Raw genomic sequence first — 21,520 nt, forward strand, 5'->3', positions numbered from 1 at the left:
GACTGGTGTTACAGGACCCATGGGTGACGAAAGCCCCGGATTGACACCCTGGCTAAGTCACTTGGGCTGAGTAATGGAGAAACTGCTGTTTCCTAGGATGACACAGAGGCTATGAATAGCCTCAGAGCCAGGTGAGTGCTGATACCTGCCTGTCCACTTGTGCCACAGTCCCAAGGGCTGGGCACTCTTCAGTTGATGGCTCAGCCCACGGACTGTGCCTCTTCCTGATGCCACTGAAGACAGTCAGGAAGAGATGGCCACACCGCTGAGCCCGTGGGGGAGGGAAGCTTTCCTCTTTGGAAGAAGGTAATGATGATGCTTGGTTTTCTAAAGATGGTGGAAGGCGTAACAGGAGTGAAGGAAGCTGGTACTTGGTCCAGGTCCTGGGGACGGGGTGGGGGGGAGGGACGGGGGCATTGCACCATCAATGGGTCACCAGTTCTAGCTATCCAACAACGTCAGACTGTGCTGGGCTGCATATCTGGCGCTTCGGCCAGGCGGGGCGCTCTGTGCTCTCTGTTCCTAAAACGTAGATAGGAAGGTAGTCACTGTACTGATGCTGTACTGTGTTGGGAACAAATTGTGTAAACAAGGCTTTGTAACTAACTTTGTGGTTTTTGCAAATAAAAACGCTGTAACTCCTGTAGTCGGCACTGCAGTTCAGCCTCTGCTTCGGCAGGGTGCTGTAACTGTCGTCACTGGCCAGCTTAATAAAGGCTCCTAAATCTTGATCTGAGTCCCTGGTGGTTGTCTCCACAGGTCGCCCCATTACAAGACCTCAGCCTGGCCTCCAGGGCCCCTGTGTTTCCCCCCACATCACCTCTTTCAAAGCCTTTCAGCTCATGGTCAATGTCACAGCTTTTGCTTGAAAGTGCCCTGATCTCCCCCAGCTCTGAGCTGGTTTTGGCTCATTCCCCCTCCTCTCCACATCTTTGTGTCTCTGCCCCTCAAATGTGCTCCCCCAAGCAGATACCTCCCCAGTTCCTGTCTTCCACAGTCCCTTGGCTAACTCCTCAGTCCCCTGTCTTCCACAATCCCCTGGCTAACTCCTCAGTTTCTGTCTTGCTGTGTTGCCTATTCAAGGCTTGTCTCCCTTGCCTTTCTCACCCTGTCCCAATATCCAGCTCCTCAATGACAAGTGAGAAGGCCTTCACATACCTGACCTTGGAGTCAGACAGATTCCAAGGGAATGAGGGCAGCTCTTCCCAAGTAGGGCTGCTCATGCTTCAGTGGTGAGGATAAACTGAGGCCTGCCAGGAGCAGGCTTGAGGGACAAGCGGTACCACTAGGGCTGGGTGAGCTGGGGGCCTGAAACTGATGAGTGGGGTGATTCCTCTCTTTCTCTTTCAAATTGACAGTATGCACTGATACAGGGTAACCTGGGAGATGGGCCGGGGGGCCCAGGTGGGCTCCCCCTTCAGGTCACAATTGTGAGAACGGGGGAGGCATTTCCCAGGAAAGAGTGAGGCCCTGTCCTGAGCTGACCTAGAGAGCAGCTGGGGCTTCACTGAGTGACCGAGTCCTCCTAGACCAGGAATACAGACAAGGGGACTGTGAACCTCCATGAAAGGCCTAAGCTAGCATTCTCACGAGGCTAGGACACTCCGCTCTGACCTCCTGACTTAGCTCAGGTCAGCATTTTGCGGCCCACCCCCTTCCCAGGAGTTGGTTCAGTCTGGCAGGAAAGCCCAGAGCTGGTCCCAGCTCAAGTCCACCTGGCTTCAAGTCCGGCTGCCACCCTCTTCTCTGGCCCCTCAGACCTCTGAGCCCCTGCAAAGGAGACCCATTGCTGTCTGAGCCCCAAACCCTGAGCAAAGACTGTTTAGACTCTGCCCATTGCTGGTGGCATAGTACTTAACAGGTGACAGACTCCTCTCTCTCTCTCTCTCTCTCTCTCTCTCTCTCTCTCTCATCTTATCCTCCGAACAGGTTGGGAAAAGGCAGAATAAAGATTATCCTCACACCCTTATTCTTATTCTCCAGAGAGGAACCTGAGGCCCAGAGAGGTCTGGGAGGACTGGCACAGGCTGGTGGCGGGGACTCCAGGGTTCTCCCACCCCTGGACAGTGCTTTCCTCTCCCTGGGCCTCAGTTTCCCATCTGGAGGGCACAGATGCTCTCCTAGGACCCCTGCCTGGTAACCCCTTGCTGTGGGCCTCCCATGCCTCGCGGGCCTCTGTGAAGCCCACCTCAGCATGTGGGGTCAATCCCACACCCGCAGTTCCTCCCACTCAGTTCCCTTTCTCTTCCTGTCTTGCTTTTTCCCTTTCCCTGCACTCCCTATGCACTGACCCCTGTGCAGGCAGCGGGAGGTCTGTTTTGGGGCAAGTGGGGGCGGGAGGGGAGCCAGTAGCCTGGTGGAGGGGCAGAGGATAAGGAGGCAATGTACAAAGACCCTGCGACCTCAGACCCAGGTGAAAAGTTATGAACTTGGGTGCTGCTGTGAGACAGAGGAATGGGAGGGCCGCAGGATGCGCAGAAAATGTGTGTGTGGTTCATTTATTCCTCCAGCCCATTCACATATACGGCGGAGTCAGACCCAGTCCTGGTGCAGGGCTGGGGCCTGTGGGAGCAGACAGGCCCAGGCAGTTTCCAGTTTTGCAGGAAGATCTGACCTCTAGAAGCATCTGCGGGCAGGAAAAGCCTCTGGTCACCGTTGGGAGCTGTCTCCTCCTGCCACTCCTCACTCCAATCGGCCTCTCACTCCACCTTTCCTTGACTGACTCTCAGTGCCACTATGTCCCTTGGTCTATGCTTGCAGGGCCTATGGGGGTGGAGGGGAGGGCGGGAAGGGGTAGCCCTATAGTCCAGTGGTCGGCAAACTCATTAGTCAACAGAGCCAAATATCAACAGTACAACGATTGAAATTTCTTTTGAGAGCCAAATTTTTTAAACTTAAACTATATAGGTAGGTACATTGTTATTAACTTAATTAGGGTATTCCTAAGGCTTAGGAAGAGCCACACTCAAGGGGCCAAAGAGCTGCATGTGGCTCGCGAGCCGCAGTTTGCCGACCACCGCCCTGTACAAATGTAGGCATTTGTTACAGTCAAATAAAAACATACAGATGCTCATATTTTGGAGCTAACCACGTTTTAACATTTGTTCCCTTTTTGAAGTTAATCTATTGGGACCCTCACAAAATGGAACTGGCCCCCTTTTTGCGAGGTCGTACCTGTCCTCAGGTCTCTGGTCCTGGTGAAGTTCAGAGGACATCGAGCTCTGCCGCCTCACCAGTCGGCTGCGTTACCCATCGAGGCCGACAGGGGGCGCCCGCGGACAGGCCCAGAGGGGGCGTGTCGGGGGCGGGGCCACGAGCCTGACGGGCCAATAAAGGCGGCGCGCGGCGGCGTGGGACTTTATTCGTCCGGGTGCGCGTGACCTTCGCAGCCGTTTCCTTCGCTTGCACCGGGGATCTCCCGTCCCGACCCGATCCCACCGACCCGCGTCGCTATGCTGGCGCTGCGCTGCGGCTCCCGCCTGCTCGGCCTGCGCCCTGTCGCGCGCTCCTCGCCGCTGCGCCTCCCCGCGGCCCGCACCTGTAGCGGCGGCGGCGCCCGCGACCCCTCCGCTTCCGCCGGGAACCCGCTCGTGTACCTGGACGTGGGCGCCGACGGGCAGCCGCTCGGCCGAGTGGTGCTGGAGGTGAGCCACGGCCGGACCGCGCCGCACTGCGGTGGGGGGCGTCCTCGGGAGAGCCCTGGACCCCAGGCCGGCGCTGTGCCCGGCGCTCTGGGTGCCCTTGCCTCCCACTCCCGGGCTCCGGCCTCGGTTTCCCCATCTCTAGGAAGGGGCGTCGGACGGGTCTCCGCTCTCCCCCCGGAACTTCGGGGAAATGGAGGCGGGGGAAGGGTATGTGTGGGCGGGAGAGCTCAAGGTCAGGTCGTGGATGGTGAGGGCCCGGCCCACTAGTCCGCCCGGGTGAGGGGAGGGGTTCCCGGGCCGCTCGGTGTCGGAACCGAGACCAGAACCGCGAGGTGGGTACCAGGGGTCCGGATCCTGATGGCGCGGTGGGCCGGCCTGGGCGCGCACGTGGCGGCCTTTGCTCCGGGCGAGCGAGGTCCGGCCCCGCCCCCACCCGGCCCGCTTTCGGGCTCCCGGGCCATCGGGCACCCCTGTGATCGGGCTTCTCGGACATGGGGCTCCCCGTCTTCGGGCTCCCCCGCCAGGCTCTGGGGAAGGAGGGAGGTGGCTAGGACACCGCCCCCGGCGGAGTGCGGGGCTGGGCGGCTCCCGCCACCAGGCGGACCCCGGGTACCGAGCGGGCTGTGTGCCTGGACCCCAGTTCCAACCCCAGCCACCCTTCCAGTCAGTTCCTGCTCCTGACTCTTCGGGCCGTTTTTTTAAAACGAAAGCAAGAAGCAAAGAGTCCTGAAGGTAACGGCGGGAAGATATCAGAAGCTCCGTGTGACCTTCAAGCGTGGCCCTATTTTGAGCAAAGGGGGCTCAGTTAGGCCTCAGCTTCTCTGCTGGAACATGGAGATCGGCGTTCCTGCTCCCATGTACTTTCATGGTTTGGCGCCAGGGTGGCGTTTGAAGCTGGGAAACAGGGACCAGCGTGCCCGGGGCTCCGGCCTCCTTATTCCCACCCCTCTTGCCTCTCTGAGCCTCGGTTTCCCATCTGCGCATTGGGAAGCGTGAACTGGCTCCCCCGGGCCATGAGGCTGGTGCTTTGGGCCCAGCTGTATGGATAGCTCTTCCCCGGGGAAGCAAGCCACGACCCTGTGATCTCTCCTGACACATTGGGAAACCGAGGCTGCCTCCTCCCAGCCTTGGATTCAGGAAGCAGCTGGCAAAAATGATAGTTGCTTAGGCTGCCTCCTACACAGCGGGAGTAACAGGAATGGAATGGCACATGGTGATTTCTCCATCTCCCGGCCTCTGTGGAGGTTGGGTGGTGAAGAGGTTCCTTCCTTCACCGGCCTTTGGACTAACCATCTTCTCTCATCCCTCCTCTCTCCCTGCAGCTGAAGGCAGATGTTGTCCCAAAGACAGCGGGTAAGAGAGGGGCAAGGCCAGGTGGGTGGGCTGGCAGGAGGGGTCTGGGCAAGACGCAGGATCAGATGGGAGTTCCATGTGGGGCTCAGTGTTGGCCCTGCCCACCTGTCTGGTAGCAGCCTCAGTATCAATAGAGGCCACGTGTAAATTTCCCTGGGACAACTTCCTCCCTCGTGGTGTCCAGTGTGACCGGCTGGTGGCTCACAGCCTTGAACTCCCTACCCCGCTGGCCTGGTGCTGGAACAGCGAGGATTGTTTGCTCTGCCACTGAGGTCAGAGAAGGAGATGACATGTCCCAGGTCACAGCCAGAGCAGACTTGGGGCGGGCTAGGGTCTTCCATGCCCTGCTCGCCTGGGGGGCTCGAGGGGATGCTGGGTGGAAGGAAGTACCACCTTTGGGGCTGAGTTGAGGCCTGGCCTGCTGACTGACTCTCCCTTGCACCCTAGAGAACTTCCGGGCCCTGTGTACCGGGGAGAAGGGCTTTGGCTACAAAGGCTCCACGTTTCACAGAGTGATTCCGTCCTTCATGTGCCAGGTACTGTGGCCTCGCTGCTCAGGGGCCTCTGTGAGGGGACAGTGGGGGCCACTTCACAGCAGTGTTCTGAGGGGTGATGGGTGAGCATGTGCCTGGTGCTTGGAAAGTTCCCAATGGAGGGCAACTGTAATTACTCTCCTGGCCTCTCACCCTGGGAGGCTAGAACCTGTCTGCGCTGCCACAGCCCTTCCTGCCCCAGAAGTTATGCAACAGGGCAAGTGGCCGAGTGGCCCTGCCTAGCTGCATTGGGAAAGTTGAGCCTGTGGAGGGAGCACTGGCATTGGGTATGGACGTGCGTGGAGGTGGATCTTAAGGCTTAGAGGACTAGTGTACAAAGTCTGAGGGTGCCCCTGTGTGTCACGGAGCCTGTGACATGGGAGAAGAGGAAGAGGAAGAGGAGGAGGGAGAGCACGAACAGGAACGTGCAGGTCTGGGCTTGGAGCTTCCATTTCCAGAGAAGAGCATCTCTCGGTTGGATGAATGTGTTGTTTAGTCATGTGTCCTGCCCGTTTGTCAGAGGCGTTAGCCCATTTGTCAGAGGCGTTAGTATTGCTGAGTCAGGTTTTAGGGTAGCTGTCGACAGCAAGAACTTCCTAGGGGTCAGGACCTGTGCTTCCTTGGGGATTGTCCTCTGTTGGGTCAGACCCTTCTAGGGCAGGGGGCTGGGTCCTGAGCCAGCAAACCCAGAGGTAGGGTAACCCTATGGTAGCGAGTGGCATTGGGTTGGAGCTGGGCTTGCTAATGTGGTAATTGCCACAGGAGGGGCAGAGAGGCTGTGGCGTGGGACAGGCTTGGCCAGGCCCTGTAGCTTTCTGCTTCAGAGGCTCCCAGGAGCTGCGGTGGGTGTCCCGAGCCGGGCTAGTCTTCCTCTGAGCAGCGGCAGACAAGGCGGGGACTTGCAAAGCTGGAGGCTCTCGGAGGCCTGAGGAGGCCCCACCGCAGGGCCCAGGCCAACGTTTAGAATCATCCCTCCTTGGGGACACCTTATTGGCATTTGAGGGTGCTGCAGGTGGGCTGCCCAGGTCACCCCTGTGACCTGAGAAGATCCCTTCTCGGGAAAATGGCAGCAAGCCCTGAGGAGGGGACCCATCCCTGCAAAGGCAGAGGGGAGCCAGGGAAAGACTGGGACAGGGAGGGGCTCAGCATGGGGACCGACTCTGTGCCAGCTGCTGCTCCCCACATTCCAGACCTGGGATCAGGCCCCTGGACACCTCCCTGTTTATCCTCTAAGTTGTGGGTAGAAAAGTCTGGGTCAGTAAGAATCCTGTCCTTGGTTGTTAAATCCTTGAGGGTCATTTAAAAACTTGCTCAGACAAAAAATGAGTCATTCAGAGACCAGGATAGTTATTGTCAAAAAATATTGAAGCTTATTTTACTTTTGCTTATTTTCCTTATTATTTTATTAGTCCTTATATAATTGGATGTTTTTTGACCCCTTTGCCTAAAGGCTTCCAGCGGGGTGGGCCTGGTGGGTGGGTGGTTTCTGAGGGGGGGTGGTGGCTGGTGAACGAGGGGCTCCCCAGCGCTGCAGCAGTGTCCCCCTGCCGTCTGGCAGCCGCTCAGAAAGTGCTCTGTGCTACAGGCTGGCGACTTCACCAACCACAACGGCACAGGGGGGAAGTCCATCTACGGAAGCCGCTTTCCCGATGAGAACTTCACACTGAAGCACGTGGGGCCAGGTGAGTGGGGGCCGAGTTCCCTGGTCCGAGTGCCCAAGCTTTGACCCCGCCTCTGGCGTGCCGGGCAGGCCTGGAGGCTGCAGTGTGAGCCCTGACAGCTCTGTCCCATCATGCGCCTCCTTCCTTCAGTGCTCAGTTTGTTGGGGTTTGCCTGCAGCTTTTTCCTTCTGAGCTCTCCATTTAAAAACCAACTAGCCTTTGGGAACCTGGTAAGGGGGAGAGCCTTCTAGCCAAACCTCAGCATTGTGTCGGCTTTCAGGCCCACGGTGCAGCGTGAGAAGCCCAGAGTCGGTGGATCCTGCCCTGGCTCTAGCTGAGAGCTTCCCAGCCCTCTCCTTCCTCTGGAGGGCGGCCCGGAGCTGCTCGTCCTCGGGGCCTGGTCCTCTTCTGACTCAAGGGTCCTTGGTGTCGTTTGAGCCATCTGCTCTTTCGAGTGACACCCCAGGTGAGATGCCTCCTGGGGCAGTGTGGCTCACCCCTGCCTGTTTCTCAGGTGTCCTGTCCATGGCAAACGCAGGCCCCAACACCAACGGCTCCCAGTTCTTCATTTGCACCATCAAGACAGACTGGTGAGTTCCTGCTCCTGGCTCCAAGCATGGGGGGCAGCCTTGCAGCTGGAGGAGGGGTTGTGTGCTTTGGGAGGAAGGTAGTTTGGGGCTGGACTGTCTGCTCTGGGCCAGCAGCCCTCCCGGGGCTGTGCCTCTGTATGAGAGAAAGAGGAAGTTCCTGAGAGGATTGAGGGAGAGTATGGGTAGTTCTTGCAACTCTTGCGGTCAGTTGGGATTTTCTCAGTGTGTTTTGCACACACATACAGAGTACATTTGGGAAGTGCTGCGGAACATATCAGACCTCGTGGCCTGTCCTAGAAGCCATCTCCTGTTTGCCTGGTGTGAGCTGTTGTTTCCCAGGCTTATCTGGACCGTGGAGTACACTCGGAAACTGTTGTAGCAGGCTTATGGGTGTTAACCCATTTTCATCAGGCATGAGCAGAGGCCTGCAAGCAGCCCAGCCCCTTTCCCACATGCCCATGGATTTTAGGGACGTCTTCCCAGCAAGGGATGCGTTTCTCTGCCAAAGACCCTTGTGTCCCAGCCCTGGGGGCTAAGACTTACTAAAGCCCATTCCTGAGGACTCTGGGGAGACCTGGGTGAGGGTAGATACTAGTTGTCTCCAGCCTCCAAGCCAGAAGGGCCGGTTGTCAGGCTGGGCAGGCAGTTGCTCGCTCCGCCTGCTCTTGGCTCGGAACCCTTCCTGGGCCCTGCAGTTCTGCCCTTGGCTGACTAGCCGGGGCCCTGCTGGTGCTGGATGAAGCTGCATTTTAGATTCTCGGAACTCTGTCAGGTTGAGGACTGCTCAGGACTCAGTCTCACACACTTGCTATCTGGGCTCTCACTTCATGACTTAAAATAGTTCCATTTACACAGACCTATTCCTTTCGAGTGGTTCACTATCCTGAGCAGAGCAAGAATAACTCCTTTTTCCTGGGTGAGGTTGCCAGGCCCGGGCACACAGTGGAGCCCTGGGGGAGGCATCCTTCGCTCTACTCGGGGAGCTCAGCAAGGCTCGATTGATTGCAGGAGCCTTGGGGGGCAGCTCCCACTTCTCGGTGTGCGTCCCTTTCAGAACGGCTGTTCTGGTAGCTAGTGCCATGAGCAGTGACCGTGATGTTGGCTGACATGCACTCCTCTTGCTTCTGTCCACCTGGCTCACCTGTCCTCACAGGTTGGATGGCAAACATGTTGTGTTTGGCCACGTCAAAGAGGGCATGGATGTTGTGAAGAAAATAGAATCCTATGGCTCCAAGAGCGGGAAGACGTCCAAGAAGATTGTCATCACGGACTGCGGCCAGTTGAGCTAACCCCTGTGGCCAGGGTGCTAGGCCCACAGCAGCTGCACCTGGGAGCCGACTCACCAGGTGGCTGCCTCGGGCTCCCGGTGGAGGCTCCCGCAGAGGTACCTGTGCTTGCTCCATCACCATGTGCTTGAGGGAGGCATCTCGGACATCAGAGCTCCCCGGACCCCCCAGGCTGCTTCCTCAGTGCCCGCCCTTCTTCAGGACCCTGTCTGGGCCCCCGTTGTGGACATCATGTCACTGCTCCTCCTCAGGAATCGGTTGTGGCCGTCTAGCCCGAGTACACACGTGCCTTGGACATTGGGGGGTGGTGATGGGTTCTGATTTCTGCCTTTTCCTCGATCAAGGGGGAAAGCCAGATGCTGCAAAAAAAAGGCTGTGAATGTCTGTAATGATATCTTCCTAATAGGAATCATTTAGTTAACAAGACTACCTGGAGATGAAGCTGTGACACTAACGACTCCATGCTGTGAGGTGGCCCCGTCCACAGACCTCCAGCACGTGGCCTCTGGGACGCAGCCAGGGCTTCTCTGAAGGGTCTCGTGGCCCAGGCCTGGCCCAGCCCCCGGGAATCCTGGCACCTTGTTGCTATTTCTGAGGAGAGTCTGTGGGGCAGAAGCAGATGAACCTGGGAACCAGGCCGTTGCGAGCTGAGCCTAGTCAATGTGAATGCCTGGGTGGAAATTGAAAACGGCCCATGAGCACCGTGGGCTCTGGGAGAAAGTAAATGTGTGTTTCCTGGTGGGCTTTGGTTTTTCTGTATTTAATAATTTAATCAGTAATTTGAATCTACTGATGATGTGTAGACTTCAGGGACATGTATTTGTGTTCTCCTTAAATGTGAAAATAAACCCTGTTTTCTATAAAGATTGGTGTGTGTGACCGCCTTTACTGAGTGACTCTGTGTCTGCTGCTGTGCTGAGGGCGTTTCCATGGACTGTCAGTCACCCCAGCCACCATGAGGGTGTACTGCCCTCCTGTTTTACAGGTGAGGGAATGGGCTCAGACATCAGCCTTTCCAGGAGCACTGCTTCCACCCAGCATGCCAGCTGCCCTTGGTGACAAACTCAGTTTTGCTCAGCTCACAGGGGAACAGTAGCGCTCACCTCACCGGGTGAGGGTCTGCTGGATGCATGCGGAGCATGGCACAGTGCCTGGCACATCTTAGCAAGCACTTGGAGAGGCAAGGATGGTACTTCCGTGTGTCAGGATTTTAGAGGAGAAGGCTCCATCATCTAAGGTTAGGCATGGACTTCACTATCCGAAGTGTGCCGTTTACATTTGGAATAGTTTCTAGGTGTTTCTGAATCCACAGGGAAGGCAGACTAGGGGGTAAGAGGAAGACTAAGAGCGTCCCTCATCAGCCAGCTGTGGCACAGTCCACACAGTGGAATAATCATTGTATTCACAGTGGGAATGGAATTGTTTCACACGGGTTCCCGGGTCAGATTGTGTGTGGTCACATGTCCTTATAATCATCTTGAGGTCAGTGGCTGGATTGAGTCACTGGGAGGAGGGGGCTGTGAGTCAGGTTTCGTGGCGTCACAGGTTGACATGGTCACTGGAGTCATGGCTGGATTGGGTCATGTGGTGTCATGGAGAGTTTCCATGAAGTCAGAGCTCTGCTGCATGGGTTGGGAGCTCAGCCTACCCAGCAGTTTTTAAATAATGAGAGCCTTAGGGGTTCTCAAAGTAGAACAGCAGGGAGAGAAGAGGAGGGGCTTCTGAGCCCCATTTTCAACCAGGTTCCCCCCAATTTTTTCTTATTGGGGCTCTGCAAGGAATTTCATTTGAATAATGGAAATTTGAGCTGAATAATAATAATTAGCAATTGCTCACCCAGTCCCACATTTTATAGGTGGGTAAACTGAGGACACGAGTCATGATTGCCCAAGGTGAGCCTGTGAATACCCAGGCAGAGCAGGGGCTGGGAGGCTAGGGTTCAGTCAGGGGCTTTTCAGAATGCACAGGCCTCTGTCCTCAGGTCACACACATCTGAGGTCACAGCTTCAGTCCCTGCAGTTTCCCTTGACCCCCAGGGATTAGGGAGGCAGAGGTGCTGTTGACAAGTTTGAGGAGTGCCCGCCCCTTGAGGTGGGACCTGCTGGTCCGTGGCGATTTCTGAGGTGGTCTCGGTGTGTGGTGTGTCCATCCAGAGGGCTCTGAGGTATGGGGACAGGGCCAGTATGCAGGGATTTTCTAAAACAGTTTCCTGAAAATGGGGCCATTTACAGCAGCTCCCTTCCCAGCACCCTGCACAGGAGCCAGAGCCTGGTCTTATATGAGCAGAAGCCTAAGTGATAACACAGGCAAGACACTGACTTATTGCTGGCATTGCTGGCGTGAGTCCCTTAGGCATGAAGGGGCAGTGAGTCATGCACATGCTATCAGAAATTAATCACGTGGAGCCGTGTAAACACGTGTGTAAATATCTGGAATCACATTTTTCTCAGACACTTCACAATGACTTCATTGAGGCATCGTTTGCATACAGTAAACTTTACACATTTTAAGTGTATAATCGATGACTTTGAGGAATTCATACACGAAGGAACCACCACTCAAATTATAGGACATTTCCATTCTCCAGAAAGTAACCTTCCTGTCCCTCTGAGGCAGCTACTGAACTAGAGATTAATTTTGCCCGCCCTAGGACTTTTTTATCAATGGAATCATACAAGCTTTACTTTTCGTGTCTAACTTCCTAGTGTAGCAGGGGTGAGAACACGGAGAATTTCAGAGCCTCTGGGCTCTGTGAGATGCTGGACTGGGATGAGCAATGTCCACCGATGTTTCTCGGGCTGGTAAGGCCTAGGCAAGGCTCCCAGAATCGCAGGGGCTGGTGGAGAATGAAGATCCCCCAGCCGCCCCCGACACCTGCTGAATGCAGGTTTCTAGGGTGGCATCTAGGAATCTGAATTTTAAAATAATAATTCTGCTAAAGCGGGAATATGTGCGTGTAGGCCAGAGAGGCAAGATTGAAAGGGAGGTCATGGCTCACGGCTCGAGTCCTTGTTTACTTCTGGGCACATACTTGCTGGATGCTCTGCGGGTCTGAGTGAGACCCTCCGCTTATAAAGATGCCTCACCTGAGGAGTCACCACTCTCGGGTGGAGGCAGCTGTGCTCTCCATAGACCAAGGGCAGCTGCCGCCGCCTCCCCATGGCCGCCTGTGAGGGAGGAGAGTCCCACGGTGGCGCCTCAGCTGCTCCTTTGCCATCACGGAGGAGGGTCTGGCTTGGGTGGGCCCATGATGGAGGGAACTTCTCAGTGAGTGAGAAACGGGCACCAGAAGTCAGATCATGTTCCAAGTCCACTGGAACGGGGTAGGTAGAGAGAGTCTGGGTTCCACACTGCACCCCAGATCCGCCTCAGCTTTTAGAATCATGATGCTAGTGTTATTATTTACTATTATATTGTAACTAGAGGCCCGGTGCACAAAAATTTGTGCACTGGGGGGGGGGGGGGGAGAGGGGGTCCCTCAGCCCTGCCTGTGCCCTCTCGCAGTCTGGGACCCCTCAGTAGATAATGACCTGCTGGCTTAGGCCTGCTCCTGGGTGGCAGAGGGCAGGCCCAATCCCTAGGTGCAGCCCCTGGTCGGGCTCAGAGCAGGGCCGATTGGGGAGTTGGGGCGCCGCCCCCTGTCATGCACAGAGCAGGGCGGATGGGGAGGTTGCGGCGCCACCCCCTGCCACGCACAGAGCAGGGCCGATCAGGGGGTAGGGGCGCTGCCCCCTGCCATGCACAGAGCAGGGACCATCAGGGGGGTTGAGGCTCTGTACTCTGTCACACACAGAGCAGGGCCCATCAGGGGTTTGGGGAGCTCCCCCCTGTCATGCACAGAGCAGGGCCAATCAGGGGGTTGGGGAGCTGCCCCCTGTCACACACAGAGCAGGGCCAATCAGGGGTTTTGGGAGCTCCCCCCTGTCATGCACAGAGCAGGGCTGATCAGGGGGTTGGGGCGCTGCCCCCTGTCACACACAGAGCAGGGACCATCAGGGGGGTTGAGGCTCCGTACTCTGTCACACACAGAGCAGGGTCAATCAGGGTTTTGGGAGCTCCCCCCTGTCATGCACAGAGCAGGGCCGATCAGGGGGTTGGGGAGCTGCCCCCTGTCATGCACAGAGCAGGGCCAATCAGGGGGTTGAGGAGCTCCCCCCGTCACATACAGAGCAGGGCCCATGGGGGGGGGGGGTAGTTGAGGCGCCACACCCTGTCACACTCAGGGCAGGGCCGATGGGGAGGTATGGCTCTACCCCGTCTTACATAGAGCAGGGCCCGTGGGGGGGTTGGGGTGCCGCCACTGTCACACACGGAGCCGCAGGACAATCGGGGTTGGGGCGCCGCCCTCTATCACCCACAGAGCAGGGCCGATCAGGGGGTTGGGGCGCTGCCCCCTGTCACACACAGAGCCGCAGGGCAATCAGGGCGTTTGGGCGTTGCCCCTTGTCACGCTGATCCCGGTGCCGGGAGGCCTCACGGCTCCGCTGATCCCGCCCGGCAGGGTCCCAGATCCAGGTCCTGGGACCGCAGACAGCCTTGCCTGCTGCCGCCTGCCTTCAGTATGCAAATTAGCCGCCATCTTGTTGCTTCAGGGTGGGGGTCCCCACTGGGGTGCCTGGCTAGTCTGGGTGAGGGACTGAGGGCCGTTTTCAGGCTGGTGGGCGACTGGAGCTCCAAACCTCTCCTTTTTTTCTTTTTTTTTTTATTCTGGCATTTATTTACCTCCTATGGCTGTCACTGGAGCTGAGAGCCGGCTTTCTCTCTGAGGCTTGGCTGAAAGCAGGTTTCTGGCCTTTGTTTTCTGTATTCGAAACAATGTTGCGACTCCAGCTCTGAGATCCCGGCTGACTGACAGGAGCTTTCTGGAGTTTTGTTTATCTTCTGTAAATGTTACTATGTTTCCAACTGAAGCTCAGAGGCCGGCGGGGAACGTTGGAGTACACAGCAAGCAAGCCTCCTGTTAGCTTCCAGCTGCCTGGCTGCCGGCCGCCATCTTGGCTGACAGTTAATTTGCATAAGGATACGCTGATTAGCCAATGGGAAGGGTAGCGGTCGTATGCCAATTACCATGTTTCTCTTTTATTAGTGTAGATGGTTAACCTGGCTGGCCACAGGGTGCCCAGACACCTAGGCAGGTATTATTCTGGTTGTGTGTGAGGGTGTTTCTGGGGGAGATTAAAATCTGCAGAAAGCAGGCTGCCCTCCCTAATGTGGGTGGCTTCACCCAGGCAGTCGGCCGTGAGGAGGAAAAAGGGAACTCCTCCTTCTGAGCTGGGACGGGAGCAGCTTTCTCTCCTTCGGACTCGCACTGAAGCATCAGGTCTTCCTGGGTCCTGGGCCTGCTGACTTTTGGACCTGAAGTTACCCCACGGGCCCTCCTGGTTCTCAGTCCTCTGGACGTGGACGGAACTTACACCCCTGGTCCTGGCTCTCAACTTACCGACTGCAGGTCCTGGGACTTCTCCCCATAATTGCACGAGCCAGTTTCTTACAGTAATTCATTCATATTCATTCTCTCTCGCTCTCTCTCTCTCCACCCTATTGGTTCTATTTCTCTGAAAAACTCTGGCTGATACACATATACTCATTTCTCCTACTCATAAACCAAAATGTACTTGTAAAAATTCAGATGTTACATAAATAAGTAATATAGACAATTAAATGACCTACAGCCCTGTCATATTAGTAATTGGTTTGGGTATCTGCATTTGCTTAGGAGGTAGAAAGCTGCAAAAACCATCATTCCTACCCCAACAAGAAGAGAAGGCTGAATAAGTAACAAAGTCATAACTTTTTGAGTTCATCAGAAAGGCAACCAGGTGACGTGAGTTCCAAAGAGGAACAAAGCCCTGGTGGGAGAGATGGGACACGAGGAAGATGTGGCCATGGGACAAGCGGGTAAGATGAAGGTGTGGCCACGGGACAGGCGGGTAAAATGAAGTTAGGTGGAATTTTAATGAATTGCTAAAGGCAAATGGCCTGGTGTGTCCGTCTGAAATAGCTGGGGCTCCCCACGGGTTCACTTGCTGGCCAGGTCTCCCGTGGGCTCACGTGATGCTCAGGAGAAAGGCTGGGCATGGGAGGGCCCAGGAGGGCCTGCCTTGGAGCGCAGGCTGTGGCGGTTTCAGCTCTTGGAGCAAAACATGAGCCGTGCTCACTCCCAAGGTTCTCCTCTCCTATGAAGCAAAATCCCTAATCCCCTGGGGAGGACAGTGGTCCCTTCACCCCTGAAAGAAGTAGAAGCTCACCACGGCTGGGGACAAGGTAGAATAAAGAATTATACCCTTGGGGAGGGGCGAGGGAACATCCAGGGCCAAAGAGCCTATACTGATACCAACCAGAAATCAGCTGCCACTGGGGAAAGGGCAAACGCCCACTGAGGACATGCCTCAGACTGAGGCTGGACCAGGGCCGCACCCCAGCCTGGTCTACTGCTCGGCGGGAAGGAAAGGCACAGAGAGATACCTTCTGTGCTGCAGAAAGCTGCAAGTGGAGGCCAAACACTGAGAAAAACCCTTCAGCACCCCTTTCCCACCCCAAGCACCGGCAGCAGTTGCCCACACCATAGGCATTTGCACCTGTGGGACTCCGAAGGTAAGGACACCAGCACCAAAACTCAAGCCCAGCTCAACTCCTGACAATCAACTCAATGCCCCACAGTAAAGACCTGAAGCAAGTAACAGCACACCCACTTTCCAGTGTGCATACTATATCACTCTCTTCTATTGCACAGCAATGTTCAATATTCAATAAAAAAAACTAAAAGTCACTAAAGAGAAAGGGAAAAAATAGTCAATAAGTAAGACAATCAACATAATCAGACTCAGATATAACCCTGCCAGCTAGGGACATTAAAATAACTATGATTAATATGTTAAAGGATCTAGTGGGGAAGGTGGGCAACATGCATGAACAGATGGAGAATCATTTTAGCCAAGAGGAATGATAAGGAAGAGTCAAATGGAGATGCTACAAAAAAAAGGATACCAAAAATGAAGAATTCCTTGATGAACTCAACAGTAAACTCAGCACTGCTGAGGGCTATGTCAGTGATTGGCCAAAGGATTATAGATGTAACACCAAAGAGCAGTCAAGAAAAGAAAAATTAGATAAGTTGGAATTCACCAACATCAAAATTTAAAATGTCTGTGCTTCAGAGGACACCATAAAGAAAGTGGAAAACACCCCACACGATGGGAGAAGATAATTGCTGTGGTGGGATGTAAGGTGGCCCAGCCTGGCAGTTCCTCAAGTGATTAGACATAAAGTTAACAAGACCCAGAAATTCCACTCCTGGGAATACAGTGGGGCCTTAACTTACGAGTTTAATTCGTTCAGTGACGGAGCTCATAACTCAAATTACTTGTATGTCAAATCATAAAGTGAACGAGTGAGACACGTGATGCTGGCCTGATGTTGTAGCGTTCACTGTGACGTTCGCTGCGCCAACTAGCAGTGGGGTATCTGAAGCTGGCTCGTAACCCGAATTTTAGCTCGCAACTCAAAGCAAAAAAAATCGGCCGAGAGACGGCTCATAACTCAAAAAACTCGTTAGTCGGAACATCCGTAAGTCAAGGCCCCACTGTATACCCAAGAGAAATGAAAACATGTCCACATGGAAACTTGCACACAAATGTTTATTGTAGCATTCTTGATAATGGCCACAAAATGGAAACAACCCAAATGTTCATGGTGAAAAGGTAAACCCACAAAATGTGGCATAGCCATCCAGTGGAATATTATCCTATATAGTAAAAGGCTAATATGCAAATTGACCGAACAGCAAAATGACTGGTTGCTATGACACGCACTGACCACCAGGGGGGAGACGCTCAATGCAGGAGCTGCTCCCTAGTGGTCAGTGCGCTCCCACAGGGGGAGAGCTGCTCAGTCAGAAGCCCTGAGCTGCGCTCATGGCTGGCGAGCACAGCGGTGGTGGTGGTGATGGTAGCCTCTCCCTCCTCTGCAGCGCCTCCCCTAGGACTGATGGGGAGATAAGTGGGTGACATCTAAAGTGTATGTATGATTATGTGTGATTCGAGTTTTCTTCAATGGGATGATAATAATGTTCTAAAAATCAACTGTTCTGATGGTTGTAGATACCTGTGAATATACTGAAATCCATTGAATCTTACACTTTAAATGGGTGAGTTGTATGACATGTGAACTATATTTTAATAAATCTGCTTAAAAATCTGTAGTAGTAGTCTCAATTTTTTTTTTTTTTTTTTTTTTTTTTTTTGTACATGTAAGCTCTTTCCTCAGAGTCCCCTGCTGTTTCTTTGGGAAATGCTGAGATTTGACCTCGTTTTGGAAGTTGTGGTGGTGGGTCTTGGGCATCACCTTTGAAAGCATCTGTCCCAGGTGAAGTCAGCAGAGTGTCTTTAAGCAAAGAAGCCTATTCTCAGACGCAGAAGGGAAGCTGCTCTGGCAGGGGAGGGACAGAGTGCCTTGAGGGTTCAAGTTGCTTCCTTGGGATCCAACGAGATGTCCCCATCACAGATTTCAGGATCCCACTCTTTCCCATCAATGTCCTTGCACAAGACGAATTTATTGTGACTGTGAAGTCAGGTGATACTGTAATTAATCCACCTACACAATTAAATTTCTGTCCGATTTTAAGCGATATAGTTAGAGAATCTTTTAGAGTTGTAATGGAAGCTTTGTGGACACACCACAATTTAAAGGACATGAGTTTGTCATTTTCTTTTGGTAAGTAATCAAGCATGCTCAAAATGATTCATTCCACGCCACAGTCCTTACGGTCGTCACTACTGACATTAACAGCCAAGTGCTGCAGCCACCTGGCCTCCCACGGCACACGCTTCTCTCATCACTTAATCACAGGTGATAGCATGATAAATTGTGGTGTCACTGCATGCCGTACGTGACCAGAATTCCATTTCTCCTTGTCAGGTAATTCAGCCTTGCCTTCAAGTCCAAGAGCACAGCCAAACAAATCTCTAAATCCCATCTTTGTGGGGTCATCTCCAGTGTCAATTCTTTATTGGATGGGTCCAAACAGGATCCTGGAACAACACAGTAATTTCATCAGGAGAAGCTCAATATAAAAAAATTATTAACCATAGCATGTGTTTACCTTCTGAGGGAAAAAAAGAGAATGCTGAAGAGTAAAGTGTCTCTCCAGTGCCCTCTACTGGTAAAGCTTAATATAATTTCAGGTGGCAATTACTTTGTCACAAACGGGGCAATGGAGGATGATTTACAACTAGAGAAATGGACTCATAAGGTGCATTAAGCATTGCTTTCTTATCCAACCTGATGATCTCTGCCATTCAATTAAATATTTAGACCATTTATACTTGATTATCAATATAGTTAGATTTAAATTGGCCACCTAGCTATTATTTTCTCTTTGTCCCATCTGTTTTTTGTTCCATTTTTTACTTCCTTTTGGAATGTGTTTCCCCCCCCCAAATGATTCTATTTTATCTTTATTATTGACTTATTAGATTTAATTCTTCATTTTATATTACTAGTGGTTTCTCTGGGGTTTACACTATGTGGTTTAACTTATTACAGATTACCTGCAAATGGTACTATACCACTTTACATGTAGTATAAGAATTGGTGGGTCAAATGGCAATTCAATATATAATGTTTTGAGGAAACTTCAAACTGTTTTCCAACGTAGCTACAAATATTTACATTCCCACCAGCAATGCATGAGGGTTTCAATTTCTCCACAACTTCACTAACGCTTGTCATCATCTGTCTTTTTCATTCTAGTCACTCTAGCAGATATGAAGGGTGGCTCGTTGCAGTTTTGATTTGCATGCCCCCAGTGACTAATGCTCTTGAGCACATTCTCCCGTGCTTATGAGCCATTTGCATATCTTCTTAGAAGAAAAGTCTATTCAGATCCTTTGCCTGTTTTAAATTGGGTTGTCTTTATTGTTGAGTTGTAAGAGCTCTTTCTATGTTCTAAATACAATGCCTTATCAAAGATGATTTGCAAATATTTTTTTCCATTGTGTGAGTTAACTTTTTACTTTCTTAATGGCGTCCTTGAAGCATAACACTTGTACATATGGAGGAAGTCCAATTTATCTATTGCTTTCAAAATGACCATAGGCTTGAATATTCCCCCTCTCTGTTTCAAAAAATAAAATAAAACCAGTTTCTCTGTGGAGAGCTTTGGAGCTCTTGTTTTAGGGATTGCTCCCCTTCCTGGGCAAAATCTCCGAGCCGCTCCTCTGGAAGCCGGGCAGGTGGCAGCCTCTGATGCTCTGGGCTCACTTCTCATGGTGTGGAACCTGTGCCCTGGAGTGAGCTGGACCAGGGGAGATTAGGGTCCCGTATTCTTGATGCTCTCCCTGGGGTAGAACCTCCATCATATGGGTGAGGAAGGAGCCCCCGTCCTCTCAGCCATACGCCTGCAGAATTTAGCCTCTTCGACGTGAAGGTGGAGGAGGCTGGACATTCTCTGGCCTACCTCTCCTCCTCAGACAGAGCGAGGTGAGGGAAAGCCTCATCTTCTTGGCAGCCCCACCCGCTGAGAAGCTTCCACCAGGCAGAGCTGGAAGTGGGGGGAGGGTGTCGCTATGTGCCAAGGCCACAGGCTCTTAAGTTTAGTGAATTTTCCTGAATAACTGTTTTTTCATTTGTTCTACACTCTTATGAAAATTTCCAGAGACTTTAAATGGTTTGGCTTTTTAAAATAGTTTTTACCAACTCTGCTTACTTCACAGAGGACTAGGTATATGGAGCTCTTCACATGCCTTCCATAAGGGGGACATCACCTTTAATTTGCATCTTTGTATTTAAAGGTGGTGTCTTGTAGACAGTATATGACTGGGTCTTGGGTTTTTTTTAATTCTAGTCGTCTTTGTATTTTAATTGGTTTGTTTAGACCACTTATACTTAATGTAATTATTGATATGGTTGTGTTTGTATTTGCCATCTTGATATTTCGTTTCTATTCATCCCATAGTTATTTGTTTTCTTTTCCCTCTTCTTTTGCCTCCTTTTGGATTGAGATTTTTATTATTCCATTTACCTTCTCTGTTGGATTATTAACTATAATTTGTTATGTTGCTTTAGGTTTATAGTTTACATCTTAAACTTAACACAGTCTACCTTCAAGAGACACTGTACCACTTTACATATAGTATAAAGACTTCACCACAATAGACTTTCATTTCTCCCTTACATGGCCTTTGCTCTACTGTTGTCATACTGTTGACATGCTATAAACATATATTGTGATTTTAAACAGTCACTTATCTTTTGAATACATTTAAATAATAATGTATTCACTATTTTTAAAAAGTCTTTTGTATTTACCCACATTGTAACCATTTTTCAATGTCTTCATTCATTTGTGAAGAAGTAGATATCTATCTGGTATAATTTTTTTTCTGGCCAAAAGACTTCCTTTATATTTCTTATAAAACATGTCTTCTGATGATGAATTATCTTGTCTTTGAATATCTGAAAAGTCTTTACTTTGCCTTCATATTTGAAAAATATTTTTGCTGAGTTAGAATTCTAGACTGATAGTTTCTCCTTCCAGTAATGTTGCTCCAGTGTCTTCTGGCTTGAATTTCTTTGTTTCCTGATGAGCAATGTGCTACCATTTTAATATTTATTCTTCTTTATGTAATGTATCCTTTTCCCCAATCTTCTTATCACTGATTTTAAGCAACTTGATTATGATGTGACATGATGTGGTTTTCTTTCTTTACTTCTTGTATTTGGGTTGATTGAATTTACAGGTTCATAGTTTTCAACAACTTTTATCAATTATTTCTTTGAATATCTTTCTCTTGTATTTTACTTTTCCCTGTCCTTTGGAGACTCCTATTATTTATACTAATCTGACAGGAGTTGTCTCACAGCTCATTGATGCCCTGTTCTTTTGGAAGGTTCTTTTCAGACTTTTTATATTTGTGTGTTTCATTTTGAATAGTTTCTAAAACGATGTTTTCAATGTCATTGATCTTTTCTTCTTTTCATTTGCTGTTAATCTCATTCAGTGTATTTTTCATATCAGAAATTTTATTTTTTACCACTAAAGGTTTGATATAGGTCTTTAAAAAGGTAATTTCTATGTTTCTCTTTGACCTGCTCATGCTTCCCTCATTCTCTTGAACATATGGAATTCAGTTATAATAACTGGTTTTATATCCTTGTCTACCTGTCATCTGTGTCGTGTCTGTTTTAAATAATTTTTCCTCCTCGTTATGGGTTATACATTTCTGCTTCTCTAGATACCTAGCTTATTGGATGCCAGACATTTCAACTTAAGCACTGAATATGTTTGCATTCCTCTAAATACTCATAAGCTTTATCTGGAATGCAGTAAGTTCTTTGGAAACAGTTCAGTTCTTTTGAGCCTGGTTAGAAGAGACTGGAACTCGTTAGTCAAGGACTGAGTTTGCCCACCACCAAGGTCAGATCCTTCTAAGAACTCTCCCTGTTTATTATTGG

General features: G+C 51.6%; 2 protein-coding genes across 2 annotated transcripts in view; one reads left to right on the top strand and one right to left on the bottom strand.

Annotated features, from left to right (window-relative positions):
• The first annotated feature begins 3,381 nt into the window (after positions 1–3,381).
• On the top strand, positions 3,382–9,931 carry PPIF (peptidylprolyl isomerase F). Its single transcript, XM_070433066.1, has 6 exons — positions 3,382–3,644; positions 4,967–4,997; positions 5,445–5,533; positions 7,116–7,212; positions 7,706–7,781; positions 8,935–9,931. Exons 1-6 carry the CDS (start codon positions 3,453–3,455, stop codon positions 9,068–9,070), a joined length of 621 nt encoding a protein of 206 aa, XP_070289167.1. The 5' UTR covers positions 3,382–3,452; the 3' UTR covers positions 9,071–9,931.
• A 6,756-nt stretch (positions 9,932–16,687) lies between these two features.
• ZCCHC24 (zinc finger CCHC-type containing 24) overlaps positions 16,688–21,520 on the bottom strand; it is a 71,740-nt gene continuing 66,907 nt past the window's right edge. Inside the window, exon 4 of the mRNA XM_070433068.1 lies at positions 16,688–18,096. Coding sequence (XP_070289169.1) covers positions 18,064–18,096 — 33 coding nt within the window. The 3' untranslated portion in view covers positions 16,688–18,063. The remainder of the gene's footprint in view (positions 18,097–21,520) is intronic.

Source organism: Myotis yumanensis, unplaced genomic scaffold, assembly GCF_028538775.1.
Source record: "Myotis yumanensis isolate MYYU_CA2020_CCGP unplaced genomic scaffold, mMyoYum1.0.hap1 SCAF_13, whole genome shotgun sequence".
NCBI lineage: Eukaryota > Metazoa > Chordata > Mammalia > Chiroptera > Vespertilionidae > Myotis > Myotis yumanensis.